This window comes from Choloepus didactylus, chromosome 25 (genome assembly GCF_015220235.1).
Source record: "Choloepus didactylus isolate mChoDid1 chromosome 25, mChoDid1.pri, whole genome shotgun sequence".
NCBI lineage: Eukaryota > Metazoa > Chordata > Mammalia > Pilosa > Megalonychidae > Choloepus > Choloepus didactylus.
The window spans coordinates 7,565,575-7,581,703 of record NC_051331.1 but is presented as its reverse complement, the minus strand read 5'-3'; the positions used below and the strand labels follow the sequence as shown (position 1 = coordinate 7,581,703).

General features: G+C 63.8%; 1 protein-coding gene across 8 annotated transcripts in view; it reads right to left on the bottom strand.

The window, feature by feature from the left end:
* The window catches only part of NFIX (nuclear factor I X), an 84,386-nt gene that overhangs the window by 11,381 nt on the left and 56,876 nt on the right, over window positions 1-16,129 (bottom strand). For 6 of the 8 annotated variants that reach the window (XM_037818246.1, XM_037818247.1, XM_037818245.1 and 3 more), the window contains 5 exons: window positions 6,258-6,320; window positions 5,946-6,020; window positions 5,492-5,612; window positions 3,744-3,880; window positions 1,467-1,589 (listed from right to left, as the gene is read on the bottom strand). In XM_037818246.1, coding sequence (XP_037674174.1) covers window positions 1,467-1,589; window positions 3,744-3,880; window positions 5,492-5,612; window positions 5,946-6,020; window positions 6,258-6,320 — 519 coding nt within the window. The remainder of the gene's footprint in view (window positions 1-1,466; window positions 1,590-3,743; window positions 3,881-5,491; window positions 5,613-5,945; window positions 6,021-6,257; window positions 6,321-16,129) is intronic. The other 2 variants (XM_037818248.1, XM_037818251.1) reach the window with 1 other exon arrangement.

The window sequence follows — 16,129 nt, the reverse complement described above, 5'->3', positions numbered from 1 at the left end:
TGCATTCATTCTGTGTGTACGCTTTTTTTTTTTTTTAAAGTATTGCATTAAAATATTTATTTCAACAACTGAGGGGTTTTCTTGGCGGCCCCCTTGAATTTGCACCCGAGGCAAGCACCAGGCTGGCCTCACACCAGACCCAGGCACTGGGTAGGAGCTTAGGGGGCAGAGGGGGGTGCAGAGAAGAGGCAGATGGGTCTGTGGGGTTCTGGATATACAGAGAAACGCGAGCCCCCTGCCCTCCCACCCCAGCACGGGGCAGGAGTCTGCAGTCTGCAGTGCACGTAGCACCTCCAGCCGGCCCTTCTCCACACGAGTCGGGATGCACCCGACACCCGGCCTGTCGCCCTCGTGCATGCAATTCCCACCCCAGCACGGGCCCCAGCTCTTCCCAGCTCCCACCCCCCACCCCCCTTTCCCGTCTGTTTCCAATCAGCTCGCGCTGGCTCTCGGCTTCATTAGGGGCTGCGGAAACTTGGCTTCTCTCTGGAGCTGCTAAAGGCGGCGTGGAGCCGGCCCCGCCCTCGCTCGGCTGCCAGGGGTCCCCCCACCCCGCGGCCCCCATGCTCCCCCCCACCACGCACAGCCTCTGGGCTCCCGGCCAGGGGGCCCCAGGGGGAAGCGGGAAGGTAAAGCTCCTGCTCCCCGTGGCCCACACAGGGCTGGGTGGGGCCCCAGACAAAAGTTGAGGCCTCTTTCTGCCTGAGGGGTGTGGAGGTGGGGAAGAGGGGAAGGAGGGGAGAGGAAGCTGAGCACGGGGTCCCCCAACGTCCTGCCTGACCCATCCCTGTCCAGAAGGCTGAGGTGTCCCAAGAGATGTGCAAGGCCAGGGGGTGGGGCTCCTGCCCCCCTCTGCCAGCCCTAACCTGAAGTGCCCAGAAAGGAGCAGGAGGCCCAGAAGAGAGACCTGTCCCGGGCCCCCCACCCATGGGGTTGACATTGGGCAAAGCCCAGCACAGAGAGGGGAGCTGGAAGCAGGGAGAAGGCAGGCTGGGCAGGTGGGGGGGAAGCAGGCCTCTAGTTGGGACTGGGCCAAGATGGCACACCCATGTGCACTCACACATGCACGCCATTCATAGAAGTGTGCAAACACACGCAACCATGCACCCGCACGCTCTCGTGCACCCACCCCCGTGTACGTGCATGCACACAGGTACACATCACACACACACACTCGAGCACCCTTGCACACAGACGTGCACACCCAAGCACACCCCCACGCACATATGCAACTCATGCACTCGCACACACATGCAGCAGGGACTCACAGCCCCATCCGAGCACACAGGTACTCACACCAGCACACACACAGCCAGACACCCATGATGCACAAACCCATGCACACACATGCGCCTGCACAGAGGGAGCCAGGCGCCTGAGGGAGGGCCTGCGGCCGCTCGGGAAGCAGACGGCTGGGGTTGCCCCCCGGGGGCTCGGTGCCCGCCCCCCGCCCCCCCTGCTCTCACCTGGTCGGACTCCAGCGAGCACAGGCAGCGGGTGGTGGGTAAAAGCCATGCGCGGGGAGCTGCTCTGGGAGGAGAGGGCGCCGCAAAAGTCCAGCTTTCCTGACTTCTTTAGAGAAGCGGGGCCTGGGGGGAATCAGCAACACACGCGGCCTTAGCGGGCCGGGGCGTGGCGGGGGTGGGGGGAGCGGCAGCGCGTCCTTCTCTCCTCGCCCTTCCCTGGCCGCCACCTGGCCGAGGCCCGGGGTCAGGGGCGCTGCTCCTGCTGCGGGGCGGCGAGGCGCTGGGCACGGGCGGGCTGGGGGTCACCCGGCCCTTGGCAGGCAGATAGCAGCAAGGAGTGGGTCAGTGGCTGGTGTGTGAGGTCGGTGAGGCTGGGGGGTGGTGCAGGAGGGCCCTGGGCAGCCTGTGCCGGAGCTGGAGCCGGCAGTGGGTGCACGGCGAGGGAGGAGGGTGCAGGCTGGAGGGGACAGCCCAGGAAAGGGCAGGGACGGGGGCCGAGGTCCCCGAGAGCCTAGGGACCTGGAGGCTGGGCTGCCCTAGGGGCAGGTCATTTGGGGGCTTCGCTTGGCACCGGCAAGAAACAGCGTCATGGAGAACGCCCACTTGGGCTCTGCCTTTCTGAGCCAGGCGTCCCAAGCTGGTCGTCTCTGTGCCCGGCGGGCACAGCACCTGAGTGATGCCAGGACACCCTAGGGCCCCTGGTGCTGGGTTCTGGGGCCGTTGCGCCTGCCGCTTTCTTGGGGAGCTGGTGTACCATCCTGGGCTGAGCTTGGAGGGACCGAGGCTGGGGGACTGGTGGGGGGTGGGGGAGCGAGGTGGACTCGGGGTCAAATCTCTAGAGCTGCCAGCCTGGAGGAACAAACGAATCAGTTCTGGCCAGGGGTGGGGGGCTGCAGAAAGGCAAAATGAGAGCCCTCCCAGCCGCGGAGGGAAGAGGTGTGTGTGGGGGGGAGCGCTCCCCGCCGCCAGTGGAGGTGTTATCCGGCGGCAGCTGTGTGCCACCTGATCGCTGGCAGGGGGGAGGTGGGGGGGCTCCCACCAGCTGTGCACAGCTGTCCCCACGGCCGCACAGCGCCTCCCCAGCTGTTCCCGGTCCTGCAGCTGGGCTGCTGAATGGGCGATCTGTTGGCAGCGCGAGGAAACAACAGGGATGGGGGTTGGGGTGACAGAGGAAAAGAGGGGGAGAGCGAGGGGAGCTGGGGGTGGCTGCGTGGGGGCTGCTGGAGGAGTGGGGTGAGGGGCTGTGGCAGAAAGGGCAGGAATGAGAGCAGAGGGCCGAGAAAGGAGGAAGCAGAAGTGGGGAGAGGAGGGCACAAGGCCTGGGAACGGGGCTACCCTGCGGCGATGGCGACACGGCAGCCCTAGAGGAAGGAGTCACTTGGCGAGCCCTGGCTGGGAAGCACGCGAGCTACGGCTGGCCCAGGACCCCCAGCCAGGGCGAGCCCACCCCCCCCACCTCCTCCCACCCTGACACCTGCTTCCCAGCCTCTGCCCAGGAGGTGACACCCCCAGGCTAGACCCTCACCGGCCTGCCCAGGGAACGAAGATCCCTGTCCACTGGCCTGCCCACGGGGGTCTGCGTCGCACCGCCCCCCAGCCCCAGGACCCTCCGCCACACTACGAGGACAAACAAGCAACACGCATGCATGCACGCACACACACGTATGTAATGCACGCACGTGCACACTCCCCATCCCACCGAGGCCCTCCTGCTCTGCCCACCCCCTCGGCTGAAAACTGAAGGTGAAAGGGGGTCAAATTCAACAGGAGGGAGATGGAAGGACAGAACCGGCATCCCTCGGAACCTCTTTCCTTGCCCGGCCTCTCGGCCCCGGCACTGTCGGAAAATGATTCCGCTCGTTTTTTACGCGGCTGCGGGCTTTTCTGTAAAGCACGGGCCCTTGAGATCAGAGATTCTTAACTCAGGGTCCTTCTCCCCCTAGGGGACAGTGTCCTTACCCATGAGGACGGGGGTGCTCCGGGCATTTAGTGGCCGGAGAAGCTGCTCAGTGTCCCACCCAGAGTGGCCCCAATGTCAACAACGGCCAGTCGGAGAAGGCTGTGGCCACGGTGTCCGCAGGCCGGAGCAGCCTCTCTAGAACGGACTCCAGCTGGAGAGGGGATCGTGGCCCCTCGTTCCCCATGACGGGCGCCAGAGTCTGGGTCCACTGCTGCCCGGGGGGCTCTGCTGGGACACCCAGGCTCCCCGCCCCGGGAGGATGGTGGTGCCACCCGCCCGTGGGAGCCGTCGGGGGGCCTGCCGGGCAAGGTCCCCACCTGCATCCACGTCGTTGGGCCACCCGCTGGACTGGCTGCTGCCGGCCGCCGGGGAGCGGCCCGTCCCGGGGTAGAAGACGTCATCGACGGGGCTCTCCATCTCACTGTCGTCGATGGACTTGGGGCGCTTGGTGGTGCTGGGAAGGGAGTGGGGAGTGGAGAGGGGTCAGAAGGCCAGGCCAGGTGGAGACCAGCTCTGGGATCTCCCTTCCTGAGTCACCTGCTGCTCCTTCCCCAGCCCTGCTCAGCCCCCTCCCCTTATCAAAGCACTTGAGCCAGACCCCTGACCTCCCCTCTCCCCTGACTTGGCCCCAGCGGGCTCCGAGGCAAACCGCCAGGGGGTGGCACAAAATTCCACCATCAACAGTTTGATGTGCTGAGCGTCTATCACGGGACTTACCCTTACGAAGCTCATTACTGCAGAGGAGAAGCTAAACCTGCTTATAACTGTGCCTAAGAGTCTCCCCTGTTGCTCAGATGTGGCCTCTATCTCTAACTGAGCCACCTTGGCAGGTGATCTCACTGCCCTCCCCCCTACGTGGGACCTGACTCCCAGGGGTGTAAATCTCCCTGGTAACGCGGGATATGACTCCCGGGGATGAATCTGGACCCAGCATCGTGGGATTGAGAACATCTTCTGAACCAAAAGGGGGAAACGAAATGAAACGAAATAAAGTTTCACTGGCTGAGAGATTCCAAATGGAGTTGAGAGGTCCGTCTGGTAGATATTCTTACATACTATATAGATAACACTTTTTAGGTTTTAATATATTGGAATAGCTAGAAGTAAATACCTGAAACTACCAAACTGCAACCCAGTAGCCTTGACTCTTGAAGACGATTGTATAACAATGTAGCTTACAAGGGGTGACAGTGTGATTGTGAAAGTCTTGTGGATCGCACTCCCCTTATCCAATGTATGGATGGATGAGTAGAAAAATGGGGACAAAAACTAAATGAAAAATAGGGTGGGATGGGGGGGATGATTTGGATGTTCTTTTTTTACTTTTATTTCTTATTCTTATTCTGATTCTTTCTTGTATAATGTGAATGTTGAAAAATAGATTGGGGTGATGCATGCACAGCTCTATGATGGTGCTGTGAACAGGTGATTGTACACCATGGATGACTGCATGGTATGTGAATATATCTCAATAAGACTGAATTTAATTAAAAAAAAAACTAAATGAAAAATAGGGTGGGGGGGATGGTTTGGGTGTTCTTTTCTACTTTTATTTTTTTATTCTTATTTTCACTTTTCCTGTTCAAAAAATAGATCAGGGTGATGAATGCATAACTATATGACGGTGCTGTGAACAACTGATTATACACTTTGGATTATTGTATGGTATGTGAACATATCTCAATAAAATTGAATTAAAAAAAAATCCCACCAGCAAGCAAAGTGGCATTCTAACACGATACTTAAAAAAAGCCAAATGAACGCCAAATGCTTCACGATGAACCAAGTGTGGGAGTTGTAAATAAAGGCAGGGACCCCCGGTCTGCCCCCACCCCCGCCATGTCCTGCCCCGTCAGGTTCTCCTGGGCTCCAGCTGCTGGAGAGGGAACTTTCTGGAACGCACGCCTGCAGCGGTCCCCAGTCCCCACCGCCTTGGGAGGATGCCCGAATGCCACCCTCAGGCCTCCGGAGGCCTCTGTGGGGCAGCCCACCCCCTCGGCCCAAAGCTGCCTCCCCTCTCTGGGCCCCCCACCCCGCGGCCCTGGGATGCTGGGGCTGGGCTCACCTGGTGGAAGGTGGGGAGGTGAGCGACCTCCGCCCCAGGGTCACCTGGTTGATGTTGTAGTAGCTGGGGCTCTCCAGGTCCGCCAGCGAGAAGTTGGGCCCCGCTGCTGTGGCCACGGGTGCTGGGGGAGAAGCGAGAGGCTGGTGAGCTGGGACGGAGCGGGAGGGGGGTCCCGATGGGATCCCCGTTGCCCTGCCAGGACCCGAGGGGCTACTGGACAGGGAAAGGTGGGCTGCTGGGGGTTGTTGGGGAAAAGCTCCCAGGTAGTGCTTTTTTTTTCCTGCCAAGCAGTGGAGGCTGGAAACAGAGCCACCGGGGCAGGGACCCCCCATCTGCTCCCTGCCCTCCACCCCTGGAAGACCCCACTGGCTGGGGGCCATGAGGGGTTCAAGCCCCCCTTTCCCATCACCCCATCTCTGCTGGACCCAGGCCTGGCCCGGAAGGAAGGACTTACTCTGTGACACTCTCACCAGCTCTGTCACGTTCCAGACCCCGGAAGTTACAAAACAGTCCTGGAAACTTAAGTGCCCTGGAGAGAGAGAAGGGCAAGTGAGCGGACACAGGGCCAGAGGGGTGCCCCCCATTTCCCCACGAGTCTTCCTTCCCCTCCTTGAGCCCCTCGCCCAGCCCTCGGGCCCACCCAAGAGGGACGGCCGCCAGAGAGTCAGTCAAGGGACAGTGGGGTGAAGGGGGAGAAGGGAGGGCGGCCAGGCCAGCAGGGGTGGGAAGGGGGTGCGGTGGGGAGGCAGGGGGCAGAAGGACTGACCGTTGGGCAGTGGTTTGATGTCCGCATCGCCTTGCTGGTTTGAACTGTCTGATTGTCCAGATTCTGTAGGAGACACAAGACAGAGGGGGGATCAGGATGGAAGTTTCCCACGGAGAGCAGCCACATGGCAGCCCCTGGACAGCCAACACCTTCAGGCCACCCTGTCACCCTCGGGGGCCCACAGCCAAGCAGCAGAGGCCTACAGGGGCCGCCCTCCAGGGTCCCCCCCAACGTTCTGGCTCCCAGGGGAGCAGCCCCTCAGCTCACTTAATTAATTAAACGTGTCCCTGCCGCCCTGCTCCACCCCCATGTCTCCTTTATGCTTCCGGACACTGCCTGTCGGCCGTTCCACCACCCACTCTGCCAGCCTCCCTGGGCTGCCCCATGCCCGGTGCCACAGCCACTCAGAGGGGGGCCCCCGAGACAAGGGCCCTTTGTGCAAGCGGGAGCTTACAGGGCTGGGGGCAGGGTGCAGTGTGTGCGTGTGTGTGTGTGTGTGTGTGTGTGTGTGAGAATATTTTGCCCAGCTCGGGAAAGCACCCTCTGCCCCCAACCCCAGATCCTCAAGGCTTTGTGTGCCAGGGACACGACAGGGAGCCCCCCAGCGCGTCTGCCCGGGCACGACAGCTGGTGAGAGGCTGGAGAGGAGGGGGCCCGGGGCAGGCCGCGGGGTGGGAGGCAGGCGTGTGCTGGGGAGCCGACTGCCAGCAGGGGCTGGGGCTGGGGTGGCATGGGAACAGGGTGCCCTGTTACGGGGCTGGGGCTTCTGGGGGCCTCCTGGGCCCGTGTCCGCCTGCCTGTCTCACCCCGAAAGGACTGGGGTGGGGGTTCTGCTGTGCCTCTGGGAGAGAAAGGAGGGAGAGCTGGGTGCTGGGGCTGGTGGGCAGAGGGGTGGCGGTGCCCGGGATGGAGAGCATGGCGGGGAGCCGGCGGGGAGGCCGGGATGCCCCAGGAGGGTTTCAGGCCCCATTCTCGCCACGCTTTGGCGCATTTGATTTTTTTTATTTTTCATCCCAAAAGTAATAAATTTTGTAATGCATTAAAAAGCAGAGGTTTCTGAGGCACACATTGGCGAGGCCCCTCACTTCCTCCAGGGTGGGGTGCATCCCCCACCCCGTGTGCACACCCAGTGGTGCCACTGAGTGTCAGAGGGCACTGGGGCGGGGTGGGGACGGGCAAAAGGAGGGAGGTGGTCCTGGTGCCTGCCCCACGGGGTGGCCCAGCTCCCTGCAAATGGTCAGTGGTGACGGAGAGCCACCTGCCTGGGTGACAGGAGACGGCAATGGACACAGAGACACACGGGGGGTTCCGGGGCACTGGGACAGACAGGAAGCCACCCTACACCCAGAAACTGCCCCAAAGCGTTAATTCTGTTATTATTATTGGTTCCCCAGGCCCTGTGCCCTCCTGCCCCTGCAAAGCCACCCCTGCCAGCCCCTCGCAGGGCCCGGCCTGGGACAAAAGGCAGAGGCACCCAAGAGCGGGACCCAGGCTTGCAGGCAGAAGGGTGAGGCTGCCAACGGCCCCAGGACTGTCCCCAGGCCCCGGGGCTCAGACCCCTGCCCAGGAGGACAACAGGCAGAGGCCATCATCCCTCATCCGCCTTCTGGGCTCGGGGCGCCCCAGGCAGACAGACAGACAGCCGCTCGGCCGTGGTAGACGGCGTCGGGATCCCTGTCCCAAAGGGAGCCCCTGGGTGACAGCGCCCTGGGGCACCCCAGCTCCACAGGGGACAACGTCAGGACATCAGGCTTTGGCTGCCTTCCCCAGGGGGGGACGCCTGGAGAGGGGGTGCACCCCAGGATTCAGGGTGGTGGCAGTGTCAAGGAGTGGGGCTAACGGCTGCTTTCTCCCACCCCATGCCCAGGCCCCCCAGTGTGGCTGGCCACACAGCTTTTATCTGGCCCCCGGGCTTATCGGTGCCCCCAGCTGAACAAACACACAAATCCACGGTTAGAGAGAGAAAAAACCGTGCCTGGCTCTTTATCTCCTGCACGCAGCTCTGCTGCTGCCCACTGCCAACAGCTTTGGGGAGGGGGGTGCTGATGGCAAGCAGCTGGGGCGCTGTGCTTTGGAAGGTGGGGGGCGGGCCTGCCGGTCACCCCCCTTTCCCCTGCGGGGTGGGGCTGTGTGAGGGGTGATCCCGTGCCCAGCCGAGAAACCACCCCACACTCCCCCACCGGCTTTCTCCCGGGGACAATGGGCCAGCTGGTGGCCTGTGGCACGTGGAGAGACGGCCGGTGCCGGCTGGCAGCAGGTGGGCAGGTGCCCGGCCCGTGGAAACCAGGCCGCCCCCCAACCCCCAGCCCGTCTTCCAGCCTGGGCACCGGAATCGGGGGGGAAACGCCCTGACTGTGCACCTCTCTCCAAAGGCAGGTTCCTGTCACCTGCTGAGAGGGAAGGGCGGGTCGGAGGGCGCAGGGGGCACGGCCACCACCCCCCAAGACCCAGGACAATGCTAGTCTCCCCCTTCCTGGAGAGGGGCCCGGGGAGCAGACAGCCTCTCCCAGGCCCGAGGTGTTCCCGCTGCTGGACCCCATCAGACGCAGCCCCCGAAACCAAGGGTCCAGCCACAGTCTCCCTCGGATGCCCCAGATGGGCGGCCTCGGGGTCCCCGCTCCCCGGGCACAGGGGCCAGGCTTGGGGAGTGAGGTCTCGGGGTCCCTGGCTCAAGGCCGTCCGGTCTGTCTGCCTTTCCGCAGGGACCTGGTTTATTACATGAGCCACATGCCTCCTCTCCAGCCTCCTCGGACAGTGTGCTGCAGGGCTGTGGCCCCCGTGGAAGCTTCCGGAAGGAAGTCCAGGAAGACGCAGGCAGCACCTGTGGGCTCTGCCGGACAGGACCCTAGTGGGCTCTGCAGAGAGAGGCTCTGAAACGGGGTTTGGCTCCTGGTACGTGGAGGTTCCAGCTCACCCCAAGTTGCCGCCATCCCCAGGGTGCCACCAGTGGACGAGGCCTCGGGGAGCTCCCAGCCCTGCCTCGGTCTCTCCTTGACCCTGGGATGCTGCCCGTCCACCCCACCCCTGCTCTCCTTCTCAGCTCTGAAACCCCCTCTGCTTCTCCAGATCTTGATCCTGGGGCTCGTCTTGCACTCTCAGCTCTGCTGCCTCTCTGTCCTCCTTTGGACCCCTTTGCTCCCCTTCATTGCCTGACCAAAGCACTTGGGGGCCGAGGGGAGAACCCAGTGGTACCCAGGAGCCTGGTCCAGGGGGTGTTTCTAACACACGGACCTTCCAGCCCCAAAGGGGGAGACGTCTGTGGCCCCCCGGACATGGGCAGCAGGAAGTCGCTGTCTGGCTGTCCCCAGGGCGCAGCCAAGCAGGTTCTAGGCAGGACAAGAGGGGGCGCGGGGCCGGCCTCTACCACCTGCCCACGTGCCCAGATGCACACACACCTGGGAGGTGCCCCGGCCCCCGCCTGGTCCCCCAACAGGCCTTGGTTCCCCCGCACGCTGGGGGCTGGACCCTGACAAGGGGCAACCTCCCATCCCCGCCCAACCGTGGGCCTGAGGCTCAAGAAGCCGGTGGGGACGTCCTGGGGGTGCCTCCGGGCTCCCTGCAGCACCCCGGCCTCCCCAGCCCCCACCCCCCGCGATTCCGGAGTGTCCGGGGCACGGGAAACCCAATCTCCAGGGGAGCCAGGGGCCCGGCCGGCAGCAATCAGAGCTGGAGAATGTAACTATTGTGCCACCTGAAACCCAAGTCCGAGAATTTGAGACACCCCAAGGAGGGGAGAGGCAGCTGGGGAGACGGGCGGGGGGCCATGAGGACGGGTCACACAGGGGCTGTCCCATCTTGCCAACAGGAGACACGGTGGGGCCCAAGGAAGACCCTACAAGGTGCAGGGTGGCCAGGAGGCTAAGGAGGGCAGGCCCGGCCCACCCACCAGCACATGGGGCTTCCGGAACCTTCCTCACCTCTTCCCGCCATTCCCCACCCTGCCTCCCCCCAAAAGTGTGCATGTGCACACACGCGTACACAGGGTGCAAGGCACACACAAGCAAAGCCGTCCGCATGGGTCATGCATGGGTCTCTGACGTGTCACCTCCTCGGAGGGCGAGCGGAAAGAGGGGCGGCGAGGCGACAAGCGAACGGGGAGAGGGAGAGGCTGTGCCCAGCTGCCAGCTTGCCTCGTGCTGCCCCCCTGGGCTGCCCCTGCCCGGATCCCCAGTCCTGCAAGAACGGCTTCCCCAACTCTCCCCACAAGGGTGCTGCCTGGGGCCCGGGGTGGGCGGTGGGGGCTGCAGAGAAGGGGAGAGGGCTGGCCGGGGGCTTTGTCTGGAAGCGGGGGGAGCCCTGGATCTCGCCAAGGTGAGGAAGGCCCAGCTCTGCGGCCCTCGCAATGCAAAGGTGGTCCGGAAGTCAGGGGCTCCCGGAGGAATCAAGGGGCAGGCACCCTGCTCACCCCCCATCCCCGGTCCTTGGGGTGCTTTCCTGACCGGCATCGGCTAAGGGAACCCCTCTTAGCACCCTCCCAGGAGGAAGCTTCCCTCGGGACATGGGCCCAAGCACAGCCCATCCCAGGGACGGAGCTGGAGAAACTGGGCCACACTTCCCCAGGGGAGGACAGGCCAGCAAAGCAGCCAGACGGACAACGGGGTTCAGGGGAGGGAGGAGACGAGGGGGCCGGGCCTGGCTCCTCTTCCCTGATTCCACCCGGGTCTGCCCCTCACAGGCACCCAGCGCCAACCCCCCAGAGCCTCGGGCAGACATGCTCGGTGACCCGTGTGACAGCTCCTCGGCCAGCACCCACCGGCCCAGAGACCTCGGCTGGGTGAGGGATCAATGGGGAAAGCTGGAAAGAAGAACTGGGTGCCTGGTGGCGGCTCAAGTAAACGCCACCGGGATGGCCGGCACCTGCGGCCTTGTCCCCTCCGTGGGGGCCGCTGCTGCAGCCTGGGCTCCGCTCCCCCAGGGGCCAGGCTCCTTATTAGATCTTTATCTTACTACAGGGACGGCCTGGAGCGTCGTTTCAGGGGCTCCCCAGAGGCCTGGCCCATCACCCCCCGGCAGACAAGGGCACAGAAGCTTCTGCCCGTGGCCGTCCTCCCCGAGCTGGTGCCCAGCGGCCTCCAGAGACCGGTCCGGGATGGTCACCGCGCTGGACACAGGCTGGGGGGAGGCAGGGAAAAGGGAGGCCAGGGGACGGGCGAGGCCAGCGGGAAAGGGGAGGACGGGCTTTTCCCTCTCGGATTCTGGAGGGTGCGGCGAGCTGAGGACACTGGGCCTCTCTTGGCAGTGCCGGCCGTGCCACAACGTGGCCGACGGTGGGAGCCAGCATGTCGACGGGGGGCCCTGGGCCAGGAGTCATGGGGAGCAGGGGTGTCCAGGCAAGTAGCCCCCGGCCCCCGGCACTTCTGTCCCCTCCCCAATCTGACAGACACTGAAGGTGGAGGGGGCCCTGCCTCCCCAACTACCCACGGCTCATGCCAAGCCCAGGGGACACCCACATCCGGGGCTGCTCCCCGCCCCCGCCCAGCACACTCTATTTCCAGCGTTGCCCTTTTGGGGCCCTGCGAGCTGGCCAGGCCAGGCCCGGCCAGACAACTGCCCCCACCCCAGCTGCCCCCGGAACTATTAATAGTGTCCTCATCTCCCAGAGCTGGGTGCCACCCCTCCCACCTCCCCCAATGCACTTGTCCTTGGTCTACTTATTAGAGAAGGGACAGAGTCAAATGGGATGAGAAAGGATGGGGGGCACAGCTTGGGACAAGCAGGAGTTTGGGGGAAGGAAGCAGTAAAACCACAGAGCAAGAGACTGACAGAAAAAGAAAGCCCAGATTAAAAGAGGGAGGGGACCCCTGGGTGGGAGGCGAGTGTCAAAGCACAGCAGCTCCAAGAACGAAAACTGGCACAGAAAGAACCTGAGAAATGGAAGGTTCGAGAAGAGGCAGAGAGAGGGGCAGTGGGAAGAGGAGGAGGAAAAGGTTCCTTTAAAACCAGAAGGGAGGAAAACAAAATTTCCTAAAAGTGCTCAGGAGGCGCTTCTGGCCACAAAGCCTGGGCTGCGCCTGGCAGACCCCCCAGGACGAGGCGCCCCCACCCGCCTCTGCACCCCCACGTGCCTCTGGGTTGGAGAGGGAGAGAGCGGAGAAGGGACAACTGAAGGAGAAAAGGTGGTCCCCAGGCCCCACACCTCCTCACGTAAGGAAATGGGGCTGGCAGGGCACCCCACCCCTTGCCCGCCTCTGCCCCCCACTTCCATCTTCCCCCGTCCTCCTGCTGCCCCTTCCCCGGGAGGGTCTGTCCAGGAAACCTGGGGGCCTGGGGAGAGCAACTCAGGAAGCCCACTGACCCCTGCTCACTCTGCCGCCCAGCCTGGGGAGATCTGGCTGGAGAGCCCCCCACTAGACTGCGAGACCCTTGAGGGCCAGGCAAGGTGTGTCTGTCTGTCTGTCTGCCTCTACGTTTCGTTCGCTGCTGTATCCGCCGCACCTTGAACTGAGCTGGAGTGGATGACGAGACTCTGAAGGGACCCTTCTGGAACCTTCTCCGGACAGGGCTACCAACTAACAGAAGCAGAGGAAACCTTCCCTGCAGGCCCAGCTCAACGTTCCCACCCGAGGAACGGTCACCGACACAATGCGTCCACTCTGTCCGTCCACAGAGCCCAAGCAGGCCAGGGCCGTGAACACACCTGGCCTCCACCTCCGAGGGCTGGACGAGCGGAGCAAGGGAAGGACGGGGGACCTGAGGCCCTGAGGGAGACGCGGACTCGAGGAATCGGGCCTCTGACCCACATTTCCCACGCGGGAGCTCCAAGAGCCCGGGGCAGGGTGGGTACCGCCGCAGGATGGAGCCCCTGGGGCCTGGAGGCCAAAACCTGGGGGCCCCTCAGGCCGGCCCTCCCTTCCCAGGTGATGCAGCCAAGACCTGCCTTGGGCGCAGGTGGAGATCGAGATGGGACGCTTCTGCAAACTGTAAAGTGCCACGCGCATGGGGCGAAGGGGCCTTGTCTTTGGACGGGGACACTGAGCAGCTTCTCCCAGGAGTTGGCACCTGGTGGGGAGGACAGCTACCCAGAAGGAGCCTCGGGGCTGGGACAGTCCAGGGTGCCGAGGGGCAAAGCGGCCTCCCGTCCACGGGGCAGGTGCCAGGTTCGCACCTGGGCGCAGTGCCGCGCTGCAGTCCCGCGCGCCGCGGCTAGGTGGCGCAGCGGGTTAACCCTGGCCGCCCGCGCGCGCGGCGTCCCCTCGGCACCCCCAAGGGGCCGGGGCGGCAGCGATCAGGGCCACGGCCCGGCCCCCTCGGACCCGGGGTTGTGCAGCAGGCAAGAGGCTGCCCGAAGCAGCGGCTCGCGTCGCCACCGCCAAACCCGTCCCCGGACGCGGGTGAGCTTCCCGCTCTCAGCTCGGGGACAGCTGGCGGCGCGCGCACGCGGGAGCCTGGTGGCAGGGGGACCGGGAGAGAGCGGAAGGGGGGGTGGGGGGCTGTGATCCAGGGGCAAGCCGGGCCCGCCCCGCCGACCCCCAGAGCGCCCCACAACGCCCCGCTCACGACGCCCCCCTCCCCTCCTTTGGACGGCGCAAACCGGCCTCTGCAGTGCACGGAAAAGAAGAGTTCCTTTGCCATTGCTCTTGCAAAAAAGTGAAAATGGTGGGAGACTAAACGCTAGGGATCGGGAACCAGAGGCAGGGAGAGAAATGGAGAAAAGTCAGGGAGGGAAAAAGAAAAAAAATAAATAAAAAAACACCGAGCGCTGGGGGCGGCCGCGGAGGAGAAAGGCCCCTTTGTTCCCGGGAGGTTACCCGAGGTGAGGCCTGCCGCCCCCACCCCCGACCCTGGGTACTGCAGATGGTCTCGCACGGCTGCCTGGGCCTGGCGCGTCCCTACTCCCCACCCTTGCCCCGGATCTACGAGCTGCCTGGGCCCTCTGCCCCCCGGGGGGAAGGCTGCTCCCTGGCCTGACCACGGCTGCCCCCCCAAAACAGGTATGCAGGTGTGGGCGGCCTTGGCTCCTCCCACGGACCCCTGGATGTGCACGTGGCTAGCTGTTAGCAGGCTTGTCCAGGCTGCCCCTAAAACGGTGGGTTCTTTGGTGGGGGGGATCACTTATCTGGGGGGCTCTGTAAACAGTAGGCACTCCACAAGGCACGTGCGAGGACAGTGCCAGAGATGGCGGCTGGTGCCCCAGGCTGCTGACCAGGACTTCCTGTCCACTGCGGCTAACGGGCCCAGGGCCCCTGGGGCTCCGGTATAGTGGTGGCCCCCCAGGACTTACAGAAAGGGGCTGAGGTTGGGGCTCTCCCTAAGGTTGAGCAGGAGTGGGTTCGTCTGTCACCAGTAAATGGGGGCCGAGACCACCTCACCTGCACTCACCCACCCCAGCCCATCCCCGAGCCTGTCGAGGCTGAGGCTGCAGAGGGTGGGCAGGGGCTGGCAGGGGAGAAGTCTTTAAAAGCATCCCCTCTACCCTGCACTAGTTCAGCCCCCTGGAGAGCAGAGAGAAGCACCCTCTAAATCAGCAGACCACCCAACCCCTCAGCATGGGCTCGGGTTGGGGGAAGGGAGTGGGGTACAAAGGCCGTCTCCCCAAGGACGCCCTGCCCTCCACGGGCTCTCCTGGGCTGCTCCCACGGGGCCACCTTCCACCTTCCAGTCGGAACCTGGTGGCATTACCTCCAACCAGCGGCTCTCACGTCCCACCCCTTGTATCCACACTCCCCCTCCAGGCACGGGGGCAGCCTGCACTGCAGAAGAGCTGGAAAGAGGGGTTCACGTGGCTGCTCAGCTTTATGCTAGAGTGTGGGGGGTTCCTTTGACTCGGGAAGCCCCTGCTCCCCTGCCTCCCCCCACAGAAGCTGGACGCCCCAGCCAGAGAGAAGAGACAAGGAGCAGGGCTGTCCCCAGCCTGCACAGACCTTAGGCCTCGGGCCTGCAAAGTGGGGGGCGAGGAGGAAGAGGACGGGGCCAGGGGCTGGGGCGCCTGCCCCCAGGGAGCTGCAGCAGCTGGGACGGCAGCAGTGGAGCCTGAAGCTTCCCGCCCCGCCGAATGTCTGCAAGAAGCTGCAGTGCAAATACACGATGTCCTGCCAAGCCCCAGCCTTTTAATTCAATCAGGCGGGAGACGGGCTTCCCAGATTCCTCCGTGTGTGCATGTGTGCGAGCGCGTGTGAAAACCCTGACGTGCATGCGGGGCGGGGCGTGCATGGGGACATGTGAATCCTGGTGGCGGTGGAGGTGGGGGGGGGATGAGAGGCTGCAAGTGGTGGAGTGGGGGGAGAGGTGGGGTCAGGGTGCCTGGGGGAGGGGGAGTAGGTGCTGGGGAGACTGGGTGTAAGAGGGAGGCCCAGATCTGGGAGAGGGTGACTTTGGGAAGGGCCTCCTCTCCCCTCTGCTCTCGCCCTCGGGCCTCTCTTTTTTCCGGAAGCCCCCAGCCCGCCTGCCTGGCTACCCTAGAAGGCCGCGGTGCACGCCAGCTTGTCCAGCTTGGCACTAGATTTGTAAAGTGGGCTCTGGACTGGGGTGTCTCATGCTATTCTCCTGGCTCCCCTGGCAAGTGTCCCCCACCCAGAGAATTAAAAGTTGGGGGCCCTGAAGCCGCAGCCTGGTCCAGACAGAAGCCACTGCTTCTGCAGGGAGAACCCTCTTGACATCCCAGGGGACCCCCCCACAACACACACACACACACACACACACACACACACACACTTTAGGGCTAGAGTACCTCCTTCCAGAGAACAGGAGCCAAGCCCCCTGTCCGACCCCAGAGTCACCTGTAGCTGCCCTGGCCAACTCCCGCTGCCCCCCCCCCTTCATCCCAGCAAGCCCAGGGAGCTCATCTCCTTAAACGGCCCCCTTCTGGCAGCAGAGCCAAAAAGATGGGAGAAGAATGTTTAGAGGCTGCTAAGAGGAAAAAGGAAAAGCACAGA